Genomic DNA, 14,535 nt, shown 5'->3' with positions numbered 1-14,535 from the left:
TGCGCTCTTAGAAGACATTAGAGCCAGGACTGGTGGCTGGAAACAAACTTCACAGGACCCTGGGAGACTTGACCTACATCCATAATAAATGGTCATCCAGTTAACTACAATCATGCAGAATTACAGATGTTGCCAGGAGAGTACTGGACTAGAGATGATCAACTTGTATTTGCTGATATGTATGTTGAAATAAATTACCACAATAATTGAAAATGGTGTGTTTACGTTGGCAGTATTTCTGATTTATTTTGACAATTAAAATATGCAGAAGGTCACAGTGTTTTTTTCGGGGCGGGGGGTGGGGAGGGGAAATTAGAGAAACCCTTCAAAGTACCAGGATTCTGTGAAGCATGATCTGCGTGTGGGCAGCTTAGTGGAGGGTCTGGATGCAGGAGGTAAACCTGGGTGCACAGGAGCTAACTGCAGGGTTCTGGGTTCAAGCAGAATGGCACTCTGCAGGGATAGTCCAAGTGAAGGTGGTTAAGGTCCTGCAGGAGAGGACTGGGAGAGAGGGGCAGGGATCAGGGTGCAGCTGGTTGGGGCTCAGTGAGGTGGTGTTTGAACGTGGGAGACTCAAAGCTGGATGAGTTTTGAGGGTGCAGGTGGAGGAAGCAATCACTGTACAGCGAGCTGCTTCCACAGTCTGGGCAACCTCATGCATCCGTATCCCACTCCCACCAACCACCCTCCACAGCACAGAGCTTCCTGCAGCCAGGGGAAGTTACTGGGTCTTGATCTGACCCAAGCCCTGACTACTATGTGTAGAAAAGGGGGACAGAAAACTCCTTCCTGTCAACCTCCTCCATCCCCACCCCCAGATGTTATGGCCAGGGTATTCCCAAATCCCACTCTCCCACTGATTTACACATCTGGGCTGCCAAGATGGGGTAAGTGAGTGCTGTGCACCGTCTCTACTTCCCTACAGAAACCATTTTATGACAGGAAGCAAAGAAAATCTGGGGGGTAGTGGAGGGCATTTTTTCTACTGTGCTGCAGTAGACAGAATTTCCCCAAGAATAGTAAGAGCCAACAACGATAAGGGAACAACAGATGGAAGATTTAATTATTTGGGACTCAGGAAGGTTTAAAAAAATTAAAAATCTTTAAATGCTATAGGATGACTCCAGAAAGAAAAGAGAAATAAAAGCAAGAACATATTTCATACGTGCTGGCTAAAAGTCCAGCATAAACTGGAAAAATTAAATTACAAATTGAGGGAACCAACTCTGTGCTATTTGTGAAACATAGGTGGTTCTGCTTTTCACTTCCGAGCCATTTTCATTACAAAGATACAGACTGCTAAGGTATTAATATAACCCCAGAGCTATCTATAATACCCAGTAACTTCTTGTTGTGGCTGTAGGGCAGTAGAGTGCATCAGAATAAAACTGAAATGAGGTTACAAAATAATACTTAATTTGTAATATAGTAATCATAATCTGTCCTCAAACCCAAGGAGAGGGAAAAAGACAGAAATATTTCATCGGGATTTATCTGAAATAACTTCATTTACTGTGCACGAAAATTTCAACCATCACATGTGGTCAGAGCTATTTCAAAGAAAAAAAATAATAATCTCATTTTACCCCCAAATTAAGAGAGATTATGGTATCATTTAGTACAATTACCTGGATTTCCTGTTCACACAATCACTCAGAACCAAAGTAAAGTCAAGCATGACTGAAAGAGCTTCCACTGCACAGATACTGCAAAACCTACTTCCTGAGAAACCAGCTAGTCTGCTGGCTTTTGTGGTGTCCATGGGTTTTTTTTGGTAGCATCTGGCTTTTAGCTCAAACTGTAGGCTCCTGCGTTAAGTTTCAGAGGCCCCAGGTTCGAGTCAGCCTTTAAGAGGCTGCAAGTGGGGACTTGCCCAGGATTTCAACTAGGTCACTGAACCTCAGGACCCACTGCCTTGCCTAGGGGAAGTATGTAACCCACACACCTACAGCTGTGGTTCACTGACCCACGTAGTGGCACTTAGACTACTGACAAAAAGTAAGAATGAGTCTCCACTACAGCCTTAGCAGAGAGCAAATTGGCTTTTAGCTTACAATCTAAAGGGTCCTACACTAAGCCCCAGAGGTCCCTGGTTTGAGCCCACCTGTCAGCAGTAAGAGGTACACATCTCCGCTTCCTCCCTATCCAATTTGCGGCACCACATGCTCTAATAGGAGTAGGAAGTGACTAGTCCCTCATGAACTGAATGCAGGAAATGCAAATTGGCTGACCTATACACAGAGAAGCACTTTATTCCTTTTCTTATCACTACACGTGCTCTAAAACAGGCATGTCAAACTCAAAGCCTCCTGAGGGCTGTACGAACAAAAACTGATCGCTCTTGGGGCCACCAAAGAAAATGTACTTCGATCAGAGTGTCATAATTATTATAGCTTATGTTTCAGGTATACTTTATAATATTTTTCCGGTCTTGTTTGAGTATAATAATCATTTTAATTGAGAATTTAATACTTATTGATTTTATTGTTTTAGAATGTTATTAGTTCATAAAATGTGATGTGTAAAAGTGTTATTCATATATAATTTTTAATTTAAATATAAATTTGATGGGCTGGAAGAAAAAGGGAAGGAAGAGATGGCGTGGAAACAATCACTAAGAGAATGAAACTGGTGGAATACGTTGGTGGACAGATAAAACGCAAGAGGGTCAGTATGGATATGGGGAAAATACACTGGTGGTATAGAGACAAAGTTGTTCAAATGGAGGTGTTAGGGTGAGAGGAGAAGATAAGATACAGAATGTGGTAGAATCAGAGAACAAGGGGATGGAGTTGGGGGTAAGGTAGTGGTGGAAGATAGAGGATAAAGTGCGGATGCAAGTTTGAGCTAGAAAGTGAAATGAGAGAAAAGATGATTGTACAGTAAAAGGTTACATCTACACTAGAGAGTTTTGTTGACAAAACTGGCATTATGGCAATAAAACTCGTGGATCGTCCACCTCTCAAATGCATTCTGTCAACAGTAAATCGACAACACGGCACTTCTGTTCGCAGCGTTCTGCCATTCCCTCAGGAGGCAGAACACCTTTCGTGACAGAATCTGTGAACAGAAAACCAGTACGGACTCTCTGGGGGGCCCTCTGTCAACAGCCAGGGCCTTCCAGGACACTGGGCAGACCTGTCTGCTGTGCTTCTGGTTGGCCATTGTTTCAAGAGAGTAGCTGGGCAATCGGCCGCTCTCTGTCTGCAGAGCAATCTGCTTTCATGTGTGTGCACAATCTGTCAGACGTTTTGTCAGAAGATATTATCCGACAGTAACTTTTTTCGACAGATGGCTGCAGTGTAGACATAGCCTGAGTGGGTAGTGGGGCTCTTGGAGGATGGGACTGAGGAAAGAAAGGGAGAAGGGCTGGTGGGAAATGGAGCAAGTTTATGGTGAGGTGGGAGAGAGGGTAATGGTGGATTAGCAACTGAGCTAACCTGCTACAAACATAAGAACATAAGAATGGCCATACTGGGTCAGACCAAAGGTCCATCCAGCCCAGTATCCCGTCTGTCGACAGTGGCCAATGCCAGGTGCCCCAGAGAAGGAGAACAGAAGACAATGATCAAGTGATTTATCTCCTGCCATCCATCTCCTGCCCTTGTACTGAAGGCTAGGGCACCATACTTTACCCCTGGCTAATAGCCATTTATGGACCTAACCTGCAAAAATTTATCGAGCTCTTTTTTAAACCCTAATAGAGTCCTGGCCTTCACAGCCTCCTCCGGCAAGGAGTTCCACAGGTTGACTGTGCACTGTGTGAAGAAAAATTTCCTTTTATTAGTTTTGAACCTACTACCCATCAATTTCATTTGGTGTCCCCTAGTTCTTGTATTATGGGAAAAGGTAAATAATTTTTCTATATTCACTTTGTCCACACCATTCGTGATTTTATATACCTCTATCATATCGCCCCTCAATCGCCTCTTTTCCAGACTGAAAAAGTCCCAGTCTCTCTAGCCTCTCCCCATATGGGACCCGTTCCAAACCCCTAATCATCTTAGTCGCCCTTTTCTGAACCTTTTCTAATGCCAATATATCTTTTTTGAGGTGAGGAGATCACATCTGCACACAGTACTCAAGATGTGGGCGTACCATAGTTTTATATAGGGATCTCAGCCAATTTGGAGCCCCCATAAATCATAGGTAGCCCCGTTGCGCAGCCTGCTCTGCCTGCCTTGCACTCCTGCTGGAGAGTGAGGCATACTCCCATGCCCTGACCCCATCTCCCTGGTCACAACAAAAAGGGGCAGGGAATGTACCCTGTTGCAGGGCCCCACAATCCACCTCTGATGGGGGTTTGTGACAATGGGAGGGAAGGTGGAGAATGGGGTAAGAGGGCATTAGTGGTGGGCGTGGTGGGAAAGGGGCAGACAGGCTCCCTGACTTACCAAAGAGGCTCCTGCTAAAGCTGTCCCAGAGGAAGCCGGACGTGCCCCAAGCCCAGAGGCAGCAGAGGCCGAAGATAGAGATCCACCAGCAGGTGGCCAAGGCTGATGTTGAGCAGGAAGAGGAGTGTGGGCATGCACAGGTGCTGAAAGTGAGTGTACAGCACCAGCAGGTTGTGGCACAAGCCCAGGATGACTATGGTGGCGATGAGCAGTGCCAGGAGCTTGTATGTGATGGAGCTGAAGAGGGGCAAGTCCCTGCACTGCTCCTGCTACCCCAGGCCAGGCTCCGGGCTAGGGCCACTGCTGTTGCCAGAGCACATGGCTCCAGGGCTGACTACCATGCTCCAGGCTCAGGAGGTGCTCAATTAACCCCCCACCCCCGAAACTCCCACTCCCCAGCATGCCTCTTCCCTACCCCATCTCTTCCCTACTCTCATGCCTCCCTTTCTACCCAGAACCTCCTCACACCATGAAATAGCTAGAAGATGGTGGCAGGTCAGAAGTGCTGGGACAATAGGGGAGGAGATGAACACAGTAGAACTACTGGCAGACAGGAGTGGTCTGGAGCACCCACCGAGTGAGCACCTAAGGGATCTCGCTAAGTGTAACAGAGAAAGGTCTAACAAAGAATCGATGGCCAGAAACAGGAACCAGATAAAAATGTGTGCCTTGTTTCTCCTTTAAATTTAACAGTGAGGGAGCATAACTAAACTAGCAAAGGAAGCAGTGGATTCACATTAAGACTTAAGGCTTTTCTACAAGATGTGTTGTAATCAGGCAAGTTACTGGTTTCAAAACACTGATAACCCTGTGAAATTAAATGACCTTTGACCAGATCTAGTCAAACTAGATGATCTTATGGTCCCTTCTGGCCTTAAAACTGTATATACCCATGAAAAGAGACCTACTGAAGGGAGAAAAGACTTTATAATGGAGGATTAAAACAAGATCCTACCAGATGAGCAACTAAATTTTAATGATTTGATAACATTTAAAATGGCTTATATAAAAAGGTGTGTGAAATAGTCACAATGAGCAATGAATATTCTATTTGAGCTTTTTTGCATTAAACTTAAAAAATGAAAAGTAAAAAACCCCACCTGTGCCATATTCAACACATTTTAGTTTTAAATGGGCTTCTTCTTACCGCAAGAATGCTGTTTTCTAAGAAAACATGTTCTCCAGTGTGTCAAATGTTGCATAAAAGCGAAATGCGAAGGCCCTAAGATAGCCTGAAATGAAGCAGCAAAAACAGTGTGGAAAATTTTCTAATGTTTTATATGCCTCTGTATTATACATCCCAAAACTGAGTCCATGGAGAACTGACCAAGACGTAAATCCTTGCAAGCACTGCTCTCCTTACAAGAAATAGTCTCTCTCATAGAAAACCAATGGGCTATTTATGACAAAAGGCTCAATCTATACAAGTCAGAAAACTAAACTGAATATTAACCACTCTAAAGCTAATTTTTATTGTTAACTCATGAAGAACAGTATTTGCATTTATTTTCTATCTTGCAAAATCTCAAACTGCTCTACAAGATACATCCATGACTGAAATGCAGCTACCCTGGTGGAAAGCAATACTAGCATAAAAAGTAGACCTCATCCTAGACAAATGTGTTTTCTTCTCCCCACTTCCCCTGCCCCCGCATTAGCTTAAGACCACTGCCAGAAGATTACATCCAAAGACAGAAAAATTCAAGAAGAGAAGTCAACCTAGAATTGTATATGGGAAAGATTAAAAAAGCGGAAAAAAAAAAAATCTGTCCCCGAAGCTGAACTAAGCAACAACCGAATCAATGCACATGAAAGCAGAAATCTGCAAGAATCTCTAAAATAGCAGACTAGTGTCCTTTTTTGCTTCTTTAAAAGTAGGAGAGGTTTGGACTTACAGAAGAATTGTTGTGGGATGTACATTGTTAATTCTCACAGCTCAGTACAAAGGGTCGGAGGACAGGAGACTAAAAGGGTTTTGTTCTTACATCTTAATTTCGTGTTATACAAAAGCAAAGAAATCTCAGTATTGCGGCTCAGAATTTTTAAAGGCATTTCACCAATGATGTGCTCAGACCTGTAGCACTTAAGTGGTTTAGTTACATAAATCTCATTAGCAAAAAAGGGTTTTAGCCACTTAAGGGCCAAAATCCTGTTGGCAGTCAATTAAATGCCTAAATTAAAAATAAAATCTATGCTCCTAAAACCAGGAGGACCGGTGGAGCCAACAGCCCAAAGGGCAAAGTGGGAGGGGTTGGGGCTTAGGGCAGTTAGCCGTGGCCCTCCCACCCCCACATTCCCTCAGAGCTACACGCCGAGTGGAAGCACAGCACTGCCGTGGCATTTCAAAAGGGCCCAGAGCTCCGGCTGTCTCCGCCACCAATTCAGCAGCAGCCAGAGCTCTGTCCCCCTTTGAAATGCTGAATCCCAAGGCAACTGTTCACTTTGCCCCTACCCACTATCAGCAAGCCTGGGTATGAGTTGCAAACACTAGGCACAGCAATGTCTAAATACTTTTAAAAATTCAGGCCGGTGTCAATAAACCTCTTCCCTTTTCAGTTGCTCAACTTTCACTCTCGTTGCTCATATGTCATCATTTCAATAGCTCTCCAGTTTTCAGTCTTCTAGGCTAGACAGGATCTAATTTCTAACACATAGAATAAGAAGAAAACAAAATTATTAAAAACATATACATTTCAGCGTTTTTTTAAATACACAATGAAAAACAAAAACAAAAACAAAAAAAATCACACACATATTTTCCCTTTCCAATACAGGTTACCTTTAAGCTAAAGAAGAATTTCTATTAAAGGAAATTCTTTCATATCCAGCATTCTATCACCTGGAACTCTCAAATAACCAGCATTTTAATCATAAGGAAATTTTAGTTATGTTTTCCATTAAGTACAGTATAGTGAAAGTAAACACAAATAAATACAGCAAATACAGTGTAAGTTTACAGTTGACAATACTACTGTTGTTGGTAAATAAAGTACTCTGCATACATTTTTGTTTCTTAATATCTAATCTTGTTTTTCCTTCGTTTTATCCACTGCTAGGTATACCTCTCTCTTCTCCAGAATATTTGAATATCTGGCAACCTCCCAACCACAGGGCTATCAGATATGAAAGAGTTTACTGTTATTGGCAACGGTAGCATTTCTACCCCCTCACCACGTTAACAGCAAGCGGAAAAGAAATTATAGCAAACTCAAGTATTGAAAACAAGAAGTCCTGTGGCACCTTATAAACTAACTGATATTTTGGAGCATAAGCTTTTGTGGGCAAAGACCCGCTTCGTCAGATTATCTGTGTCATTATAAGAACTAATTTACATACTTTGCTTTATCTAAGTGTTGACTTCCCCCCTCCCCACCTCCTTCTGCCCCTCTGCTCTCTGATTTACTCACCTTGATAATAATTTTTCTGATTTGTCAATCTTGATTACTATTTTTGGTTCTCTGTGCCTTAAATATTGAGTCTATTCTGGTATGGCTATGATCTGTAGAAGTGGGTCTGTCCCATGGAAGCTCATCACCTAATAAATTCTTTTGTTAGTCTTTAAAGTGCTACTGGACTGCTTTTTTGTTTTGATAGTATATAGACTAGCACGGCTCCCTCTCTGCTACTATCCAAAATATTGGTTAGTCTATAAGGTGCCACAGGACTTCTTGTTTTTGAAGACACAGACTAACTCGGCTATCTCTCAGGTATTGAAGGTTCTTGTCAGGACAGCTCTAGATCTTCTTTCACAAGTTCTGACTCTGTCCTCAGAGTTTGATGTAGGGTTGCCAACTTTCTAATTGCAAAAAAAAGAGTACCCCCCCCCTTTACCTTAGTTCTGGCCCTGCCCCACTCACTCCATGGACCTTTCATCTACTCCTTGCTCATTCCTGCCCTCACTTGCTTTCACTGGGTTGAGGCCGGAGGTTCAGACTGCAAGAGGGGGATCAGGGATAGAGTAAGAGATTGGAAGGCTGGAGAGGAATCAGGACTGGTGTCTGGGTTGGGGTGCAGACTTTGACCAGGCAGCATTTATCTCAGGTAGTTCCTGGTTGGTGGTACAGTGAGGGTAAGGAAGGCTCCATGCCTACCTGGTTCCACACAGGTCCCAGAAGCAGCCAACACTGTGCTGCTCCTAGGCAGTAGAGTCTGAGGCTCTGCATGCCTGCTGGAGCTGCCCCTGTAAGTCTAAATGGCCACAGTTCCTGGCCAATTGGAGCTGCAGTGTTGACACTTGGGACAGGGCAGTGCGCAGAACCTCCCTGATCGTCTTTGCACCTCTGAGCTGGCCACCCTGGATGCTTCCAGAGCCATGGCAGAAAGAGAGCTTTCCTTAACCCCTCTGCACTGCAATCAGACTTACAACATCCTAGTCAGCCATGATGACCAGAGCCACCAGAGCCCTCTTCCATCAGGTGTTCCATTAGAAAAATCAGACACCTGGCAACCCTAGTCTGATATCTCAAGGCTTGATTACACAGAAATGCTAAATTTGCTCAGCTGCAACTGACTCACTAGCAGCAGCAATTAGCAGGTCTGGTGAAGATACAATAATTTGATGGCAAAGCACTCTCCATCAAATGACAGTACTTCGCTTCTCTAAGAGGTGGAAGCTAAGCTGGCAAGAGAGCATTTTTAGCCAACATCATATGGCGCAGACACTTAGGGTATGTCTATATTTACCAGAAGATCAACTCGATCACATTTGATCTTCTGGGGTTCAATTTAGCACACCCAAGCCGTGTCTACACGTGCACGCTACTTTAAAGTAGTGGCACTAACTTCGAAATAGCGCCCGTCACAGCTACACGTGTTGGGCGCTATTTCGATGTTAACATCGACGTTAGGCGGCAAGACGTCGAAATCGCTAACCCCATGAGGGGATGGGAATAGCGCCCTACTTCGATGTTCAACGTCGAAGTAGGGAACGTGTAGTCGTTGCGCGTCCCGCAACATCGAAATTGCGGGGTCCTCCATGGCGGCCATCAGCTGAGGGGTTGAGAGACGCTCTCTCTCCAGCCCCTGCAGGGATCTATGGTCACCGTGTGCAGCAGCCCTTAGCCCAGGGCTACTGGCTGCTGCTGCTGCAGCTGGGGGTCCGTGCTGCATGCACAGGGTCTGCAACCAGTTGTCGGCTCTGTGGATCTTGTGCTGTTTAGTGCAACTGTGTCTGGGAGGGGCCCTTTAAGGGAGCGGCTTGCTGTTGAGTCCGCCCTGTGACCCTGTCAGCAGCTGTGCCTGGCACCCTTATTTCAATGTGTGCTACTTTGGCGTGTAGACGTTCCCTCGCTGTGCCTATTTCGATGTGGTGCTGCGCAACGTCGATGTTGAACATCGACGTTGCCAGCCCTGGAGCACGTGTAGACATTATTCATCGAAATAGCCTATTTCGATGTGGAGACATCGAAATAGGCTACTTCGATGTAGGCTTCACGTGTAGACGTAGCTCTAGTGGGGACAGGCTAAATCAAACCATCAGGGCTCTGCTGTTGACCCTGTTACTCCAAACTGTCACAAACAGTAAGGGAAGTTGATGGGAGAGTTTCTTTTGTCAGTCTCCTGCTGTGGTGACAGCCAGGAAAAAAAATTGAGCTATGATATGTTAACTCCAGCTATGCAACTGTTGTAACAGGAGTTGCATATTTAAAATTGACTTTTTGACATAGCATAGACTTGGCCTAAGGTCAATATAAGCTACATCGTTTAAGTGAATGATTTTTCCACACTCCAGAGCAACATAATTTACATCTATATAAGTAAGAGTGTAGACCTGTCCTCAGTGTTGTATGAAGGAACTCACAGACCAATGACATATCTTTGCAGTCTCTCTCACAGGAACAACACTTCCAAAACTGAACTTTCAAAGAGGTTTCAAAGGAACAAAAACCTATGATCTAATCAGTACTAATGAACATCACTGTAGAGTAGCTGTAGAGCTACTTTGGGTACTTACTGTTAACAATGAAGCTCAAAGTCTTGGCAGCTTCTGATTCCTATTCTGATTCCTAACATGTAAACAGGTTTTCATTCCATGGCAAGTCTATCTCTGACACTGTAGCACTAAGGCTGCATCTATACTAGACACCTTGCAGTGGCAACATCTATACCACTGTAGGAGCAGCCCTGTAAGATCTCCGGTAGCTAATCTAGAGAGCCCTCCCATTCACATAGCAAAGTGATCCCCAATGAGCAACGGTAGCTTCATCAGCAGGAGAGCATCTCTCAACAATATAGTGCTGTCCACACTGGTGCTTCTGTCAGCACAGCTGACGTTGGTTGTGGGGAAGATGGGTCATACCCTGACTGACCAAAGTTTTACTCACAAAGTGCTAGTGTAAACATAGATAGGTCTTAGTGCACACAGTTTTTGCACTGGTATAACTATTTCGACCAGAGCTGTGATTTTTTTAAATCAAAGCAGATGTAACAGTACAAATTTTATCAAAACAAAACAAAACAGCAGTCATGTCGCACTTTAAAGACTAACAAAATAAAGTGCGACATGACTGCTGTTTTGATAGAATACAGCTAACACGGCTACTTCTCAGTTACTATTCAAAGTACAAATTTTAGCATGGATAGGGGTATACAGGTGTCTTACAGTGCTACAGCTATTGCTCTTTCAATTCTCCATAATCCCTGTCTTAGTTTAGCTTTTATTTTATTATTATGACTAGCTCCATACTGAACACTTTTAAGGCACTCAAGGCAGTAGCTGATTTTAATACAGGTGGAACCTCTCTAATCCAGCATTCACTCATCCAGCAACATTCATAAACCAGCATAATTTTAGTTAGTAAATTGCATTGCGTGAATAGCTCAGTTACTTGGTTTTCTGGTTTCTTTCCTTTTCTGTAAGTTCATAAAGAGAAGGAGAGGGGAAAATATGACTATACATATATACACACCCTATATTTGTGCATATACCACATTTAAATATATGCACAATACAAGTTGGAAATTACAAATAGTGCAAGGTAATTAACAAGCATATACCAGTCTGTTCAAACTACATAATATTTTCTCATTGTTTTGTATTGTATGTTAATAATTTATCATGCAGCTTCTTGGTAACAGAAAATTCAGCCTGAAGGTTCACTATGAACACAATCATAGCAGCCTAAAAAGACTCATGTAATAATGCTTCAATCCAACTACTTGTTTCATAATAAACAGATTTTCTCTTTTGGTATTTCAACACGTGTATCTTATTTGACCATTTTCAAGAGCGGCTTGTCCTGCCTCTGTTCCTCTGACACAGAAATCCAGCAGCATACCTATTTTGAAGAAAAAGCATTTTTAAACAATTACTTATCTCCATTACACCAACTGAAGATCTGCTCCTATTTTACCATCACACCTTCTCTCTCTCCCTCACACAAACAGCATCCACAGAAACACCAATGTCTTTCAAAAGAACAGAGATGATCTCGTGATTTTCACCTTTTAATTCCCATAGAGAAAATTCTTGATTAAAAAAACATTAATGTTGCTTAAGGGGAGCATACCCACAAAAACTCTGAAAAGCAAAGAAATATCTGGTTAAGGTATCCTTTTTAATAAACACATTATATTCACTTCTATAACTAAGTCCTGCATACTGCCAAAATGTACTGTAATAAAAAATCTGTACGTCACAAGACTCAGATTCCCAGTAAGCCCTACATATTAGCTATTCAACAGGTAGATGACGGTTGTTGTACAAATGCTGAGCCCAAGCATGCAATAAACTGGGTACCTACAACTCCCACCAAATGATAATGTAAAGGTTGCTGAAAGAAAAGCAATCAGAGTCTGGAAAGGCTAATTTATGAGGAAAGACTAACCATCTACACAGGTTGTGAAAGAGGAAGGGAATGCAGCTAACCATTTCCAGCAGATTTTTAAGTATATACCATGAGAGTAGAATAATTATAGAAAGTTGGCAAAGAGTGGGTGCAAGAAGTCATCAGATGAAATGTAAGAAAAAAGAGCATAGGCTGAACAGTTACCATCTGAGGGGATCTAAAAAGTGGCCAGCCTAAGGTGGGAGGTACACAGAGAAGGCAGGGGAAGGTTGATGAAGTTAGCAACATACTTCGTGCATGATTCTTCCTGATCCCAAATTGCAGGGGTAAGGACTGGATGGCCCATGTTCTGGATCCAGCCCACAAGGCTCCCCCCAACAGCAGCATGACCCAGTACTGATGTTCCAGCCCCGCAGCCTGAAACCTCATTGCTGGCTCCCCTCTGAAGGGGGAGGATAGTCCCCAAAGGCCAGATCCAAGCAAGCCAGGCTGGACCTGGCCTCTGGGCTCTGCCTGGCAAGGGAAGGAAAAGGCTGTGTGCACTGCCTTTCCCCTGCTGCCCCCGGGGGCTGGGAATTGTGTGCAATGGGAACACTGGAGGGTGACGCTGGGGAGCCCAGTGCAGAACCATGTGTGGCCCCCCAGGGACCTATGCAGGTAGGTGCCCCACTCATCCCATGCCCTACATCCCATCCAGACCCCCTGTCCTACCACCTACCTCCCCCCCGACCCTGCAGCCCACCTTTTGAACCCCTCCCTGCTACCCAGACCCCACATCCTCATCCCGCTTCCCAGCAGCCCCCTCCCACACTGAAATCCTCATTCCAGCCACACCCCGAACCGGGCAGGGGCCAAAATCTCCTGGCCCTGCAAAACCTTCCAGAAGTCTCAGGTTGGGCACCCAAACCTCCCTGTGCCTTAATACAGCCAGAGGCTCGCAGCAGGGCCAGCTGCACCTTACCTCTCCCGAGGGGTCCTCGGGCGCAAACACCTTCTCCGTACACCAGCGGCAGTTTGCGATACGCAGCTGGGAAGCAGCCCCCTCCCCTCACCAGCCCCTGCTGCAAAGCGGGGCGCGCAAGCCCTGCCTATCCCCGCAGCACACCCCGGGCAGCGGCTCGCAACGCCACTGCCCTACTCCCGGCCCGCCGCCACGAGCTGAGCCCGCGTAAATCCGAGGGCGCCTCGCTCGGGTGCACGGCGCTGCGCGCAGAGCGGGATCCGGCGGCGCGCAGCAGAGCGGCTCCCCGCGCGCCCCGCCCTGCCCCTCCCCGTACCTGAGCAGAGCGAGGCTGCGGCGGACAGGAGCAGCAGCGCCAGCCGCATGGCGGCGGCGCGGAGCCGAGGGCGGCGCGGGCGCAGCGCGGATCCCGGCGGTGGCTGCGCCGCGGCTGCCAGCTGTGCGCCTCGCGCTCCTGGGTTGCCACACGCCACGAGCAGGGGGCGGGCTTCCCCGCCAGCCCCGCCCCGCCCGACACACCTTCCCGCCCAGCCTGTCCCCTCGCGCCCCGCTCTGGGCTACGGGGGGAGAGGCGTCTCGGGCAGCTCCCTCCGCACCCCTCCCCGCCCGTGGCGCTGGAGCAGCCCGGCGTGCTGCGTGCGCCGCCCTTGGGGTGTCGGGGCGGTGGGGGGGGGTGTAAGCTGCCCCACAGAGAACCGCGCTGCGAGTCCCGGCGTGAGCGAGCCGCTGGTTCGCTTCCAAGCCAGGCTCCCTACATCACCATGAAGGAAAACTGGAGTAAAGCCTCTGCCCCCGCCTCGCCCAGCCTCAGCGCTCCCTCCTGCACTGCCAGGGGGCGGGCAGCCCGGAACAGCGCTAAACTCGCCTGAGTTGCCGAAGCTCGTCCTCCCCCTCTTTAACACACGGGGCAGCCGATAAAAGCGCTCAGACTTCAGCAGTTCTAGGGAAATCAATGTGACCCAGGCGGGACCCGGTCAAAATAGCATTAAGTGTACCGAGCACCCATTGAAAAGGCACACTACAGCCTTACAGTGCGGCGTTACACACCACTTACACTACAGCCTTACAGTGCGGCGTTACACACCACTGTGTTACCCTACAGCCTCACACTGCAGCGTTACACACCACTGTGTTACCCTACAGCCTCACAGTGCAGCGTTACACACCACTGTTACCCTACAGTCTCAGTGTGCAGCGTTACACACCACTGTTATCCTACAGCGGTACAGTGCAGCGTTACACACCACTGTGTTATCCTACAGCCTCACAGTGCGGCGTTACACACCACTGTTACCCTACAGCCTCACAGTGCAGCGTTACACACCACTGTTATCCTACAGCCGTACAGTGCAGCGTTACACACCACTGTGTTACCCTACAGCCGTACAGTGCA

At 46.2% G+C, this 14,535-nt stretch overlaps 1 protein-coding gene across 3 annotated transcripts in view; it reads right to left on the bottom strand.

Annotated features, from left to right (window-relative positions):
* ACVR1C (activin A receptor type 1C) overlaps positions 1-13,557 on the bottom strand; it is a 53,696-nt gene extending 40,139 nt beyond the window's left edge. For 2 of the 3 annotated variants that reach the window (XM_075001217.1, XM_075001218.1), the window contains exon 1: positions 13,459-13,557. In XM_075001217.1, the coding sequence (XP_074857318.1) occupies positions 13,459-13,507 (49 nt within the window). In that variant the 5' untranslated portion in view covers positions 13,508-13,557. Of the gene's footprint in view, positions 1-6,935; positions 7,039-11,837; positions 11,914-13,458 lie in introns of all 3 variants that reach the window. The other variant, XM_075001219.1, reaches the window with a different exon arrangement.
* Positions 13,558-14,535: the final 978 nt, after the last annotated feature.

The sequence above is a fragment of the Carettochelys insculpta genome, chromosome 8 (assembly GCF_033958435.1).
Source record: "Carettochelys insculpta isolate YL-2023 chromosome 8, ASM3395843v1, whole genome shotgun sequence".
Classification (NCBI taxonomy): Eukaryota; Metazoa; Chordata; order Testudines; family Carettochelyidae; genus Carettochelys; species Carettochelys insculpta.
This window is presented reverse-complemented; position numbering and strand designations above follow the sequence as displayed.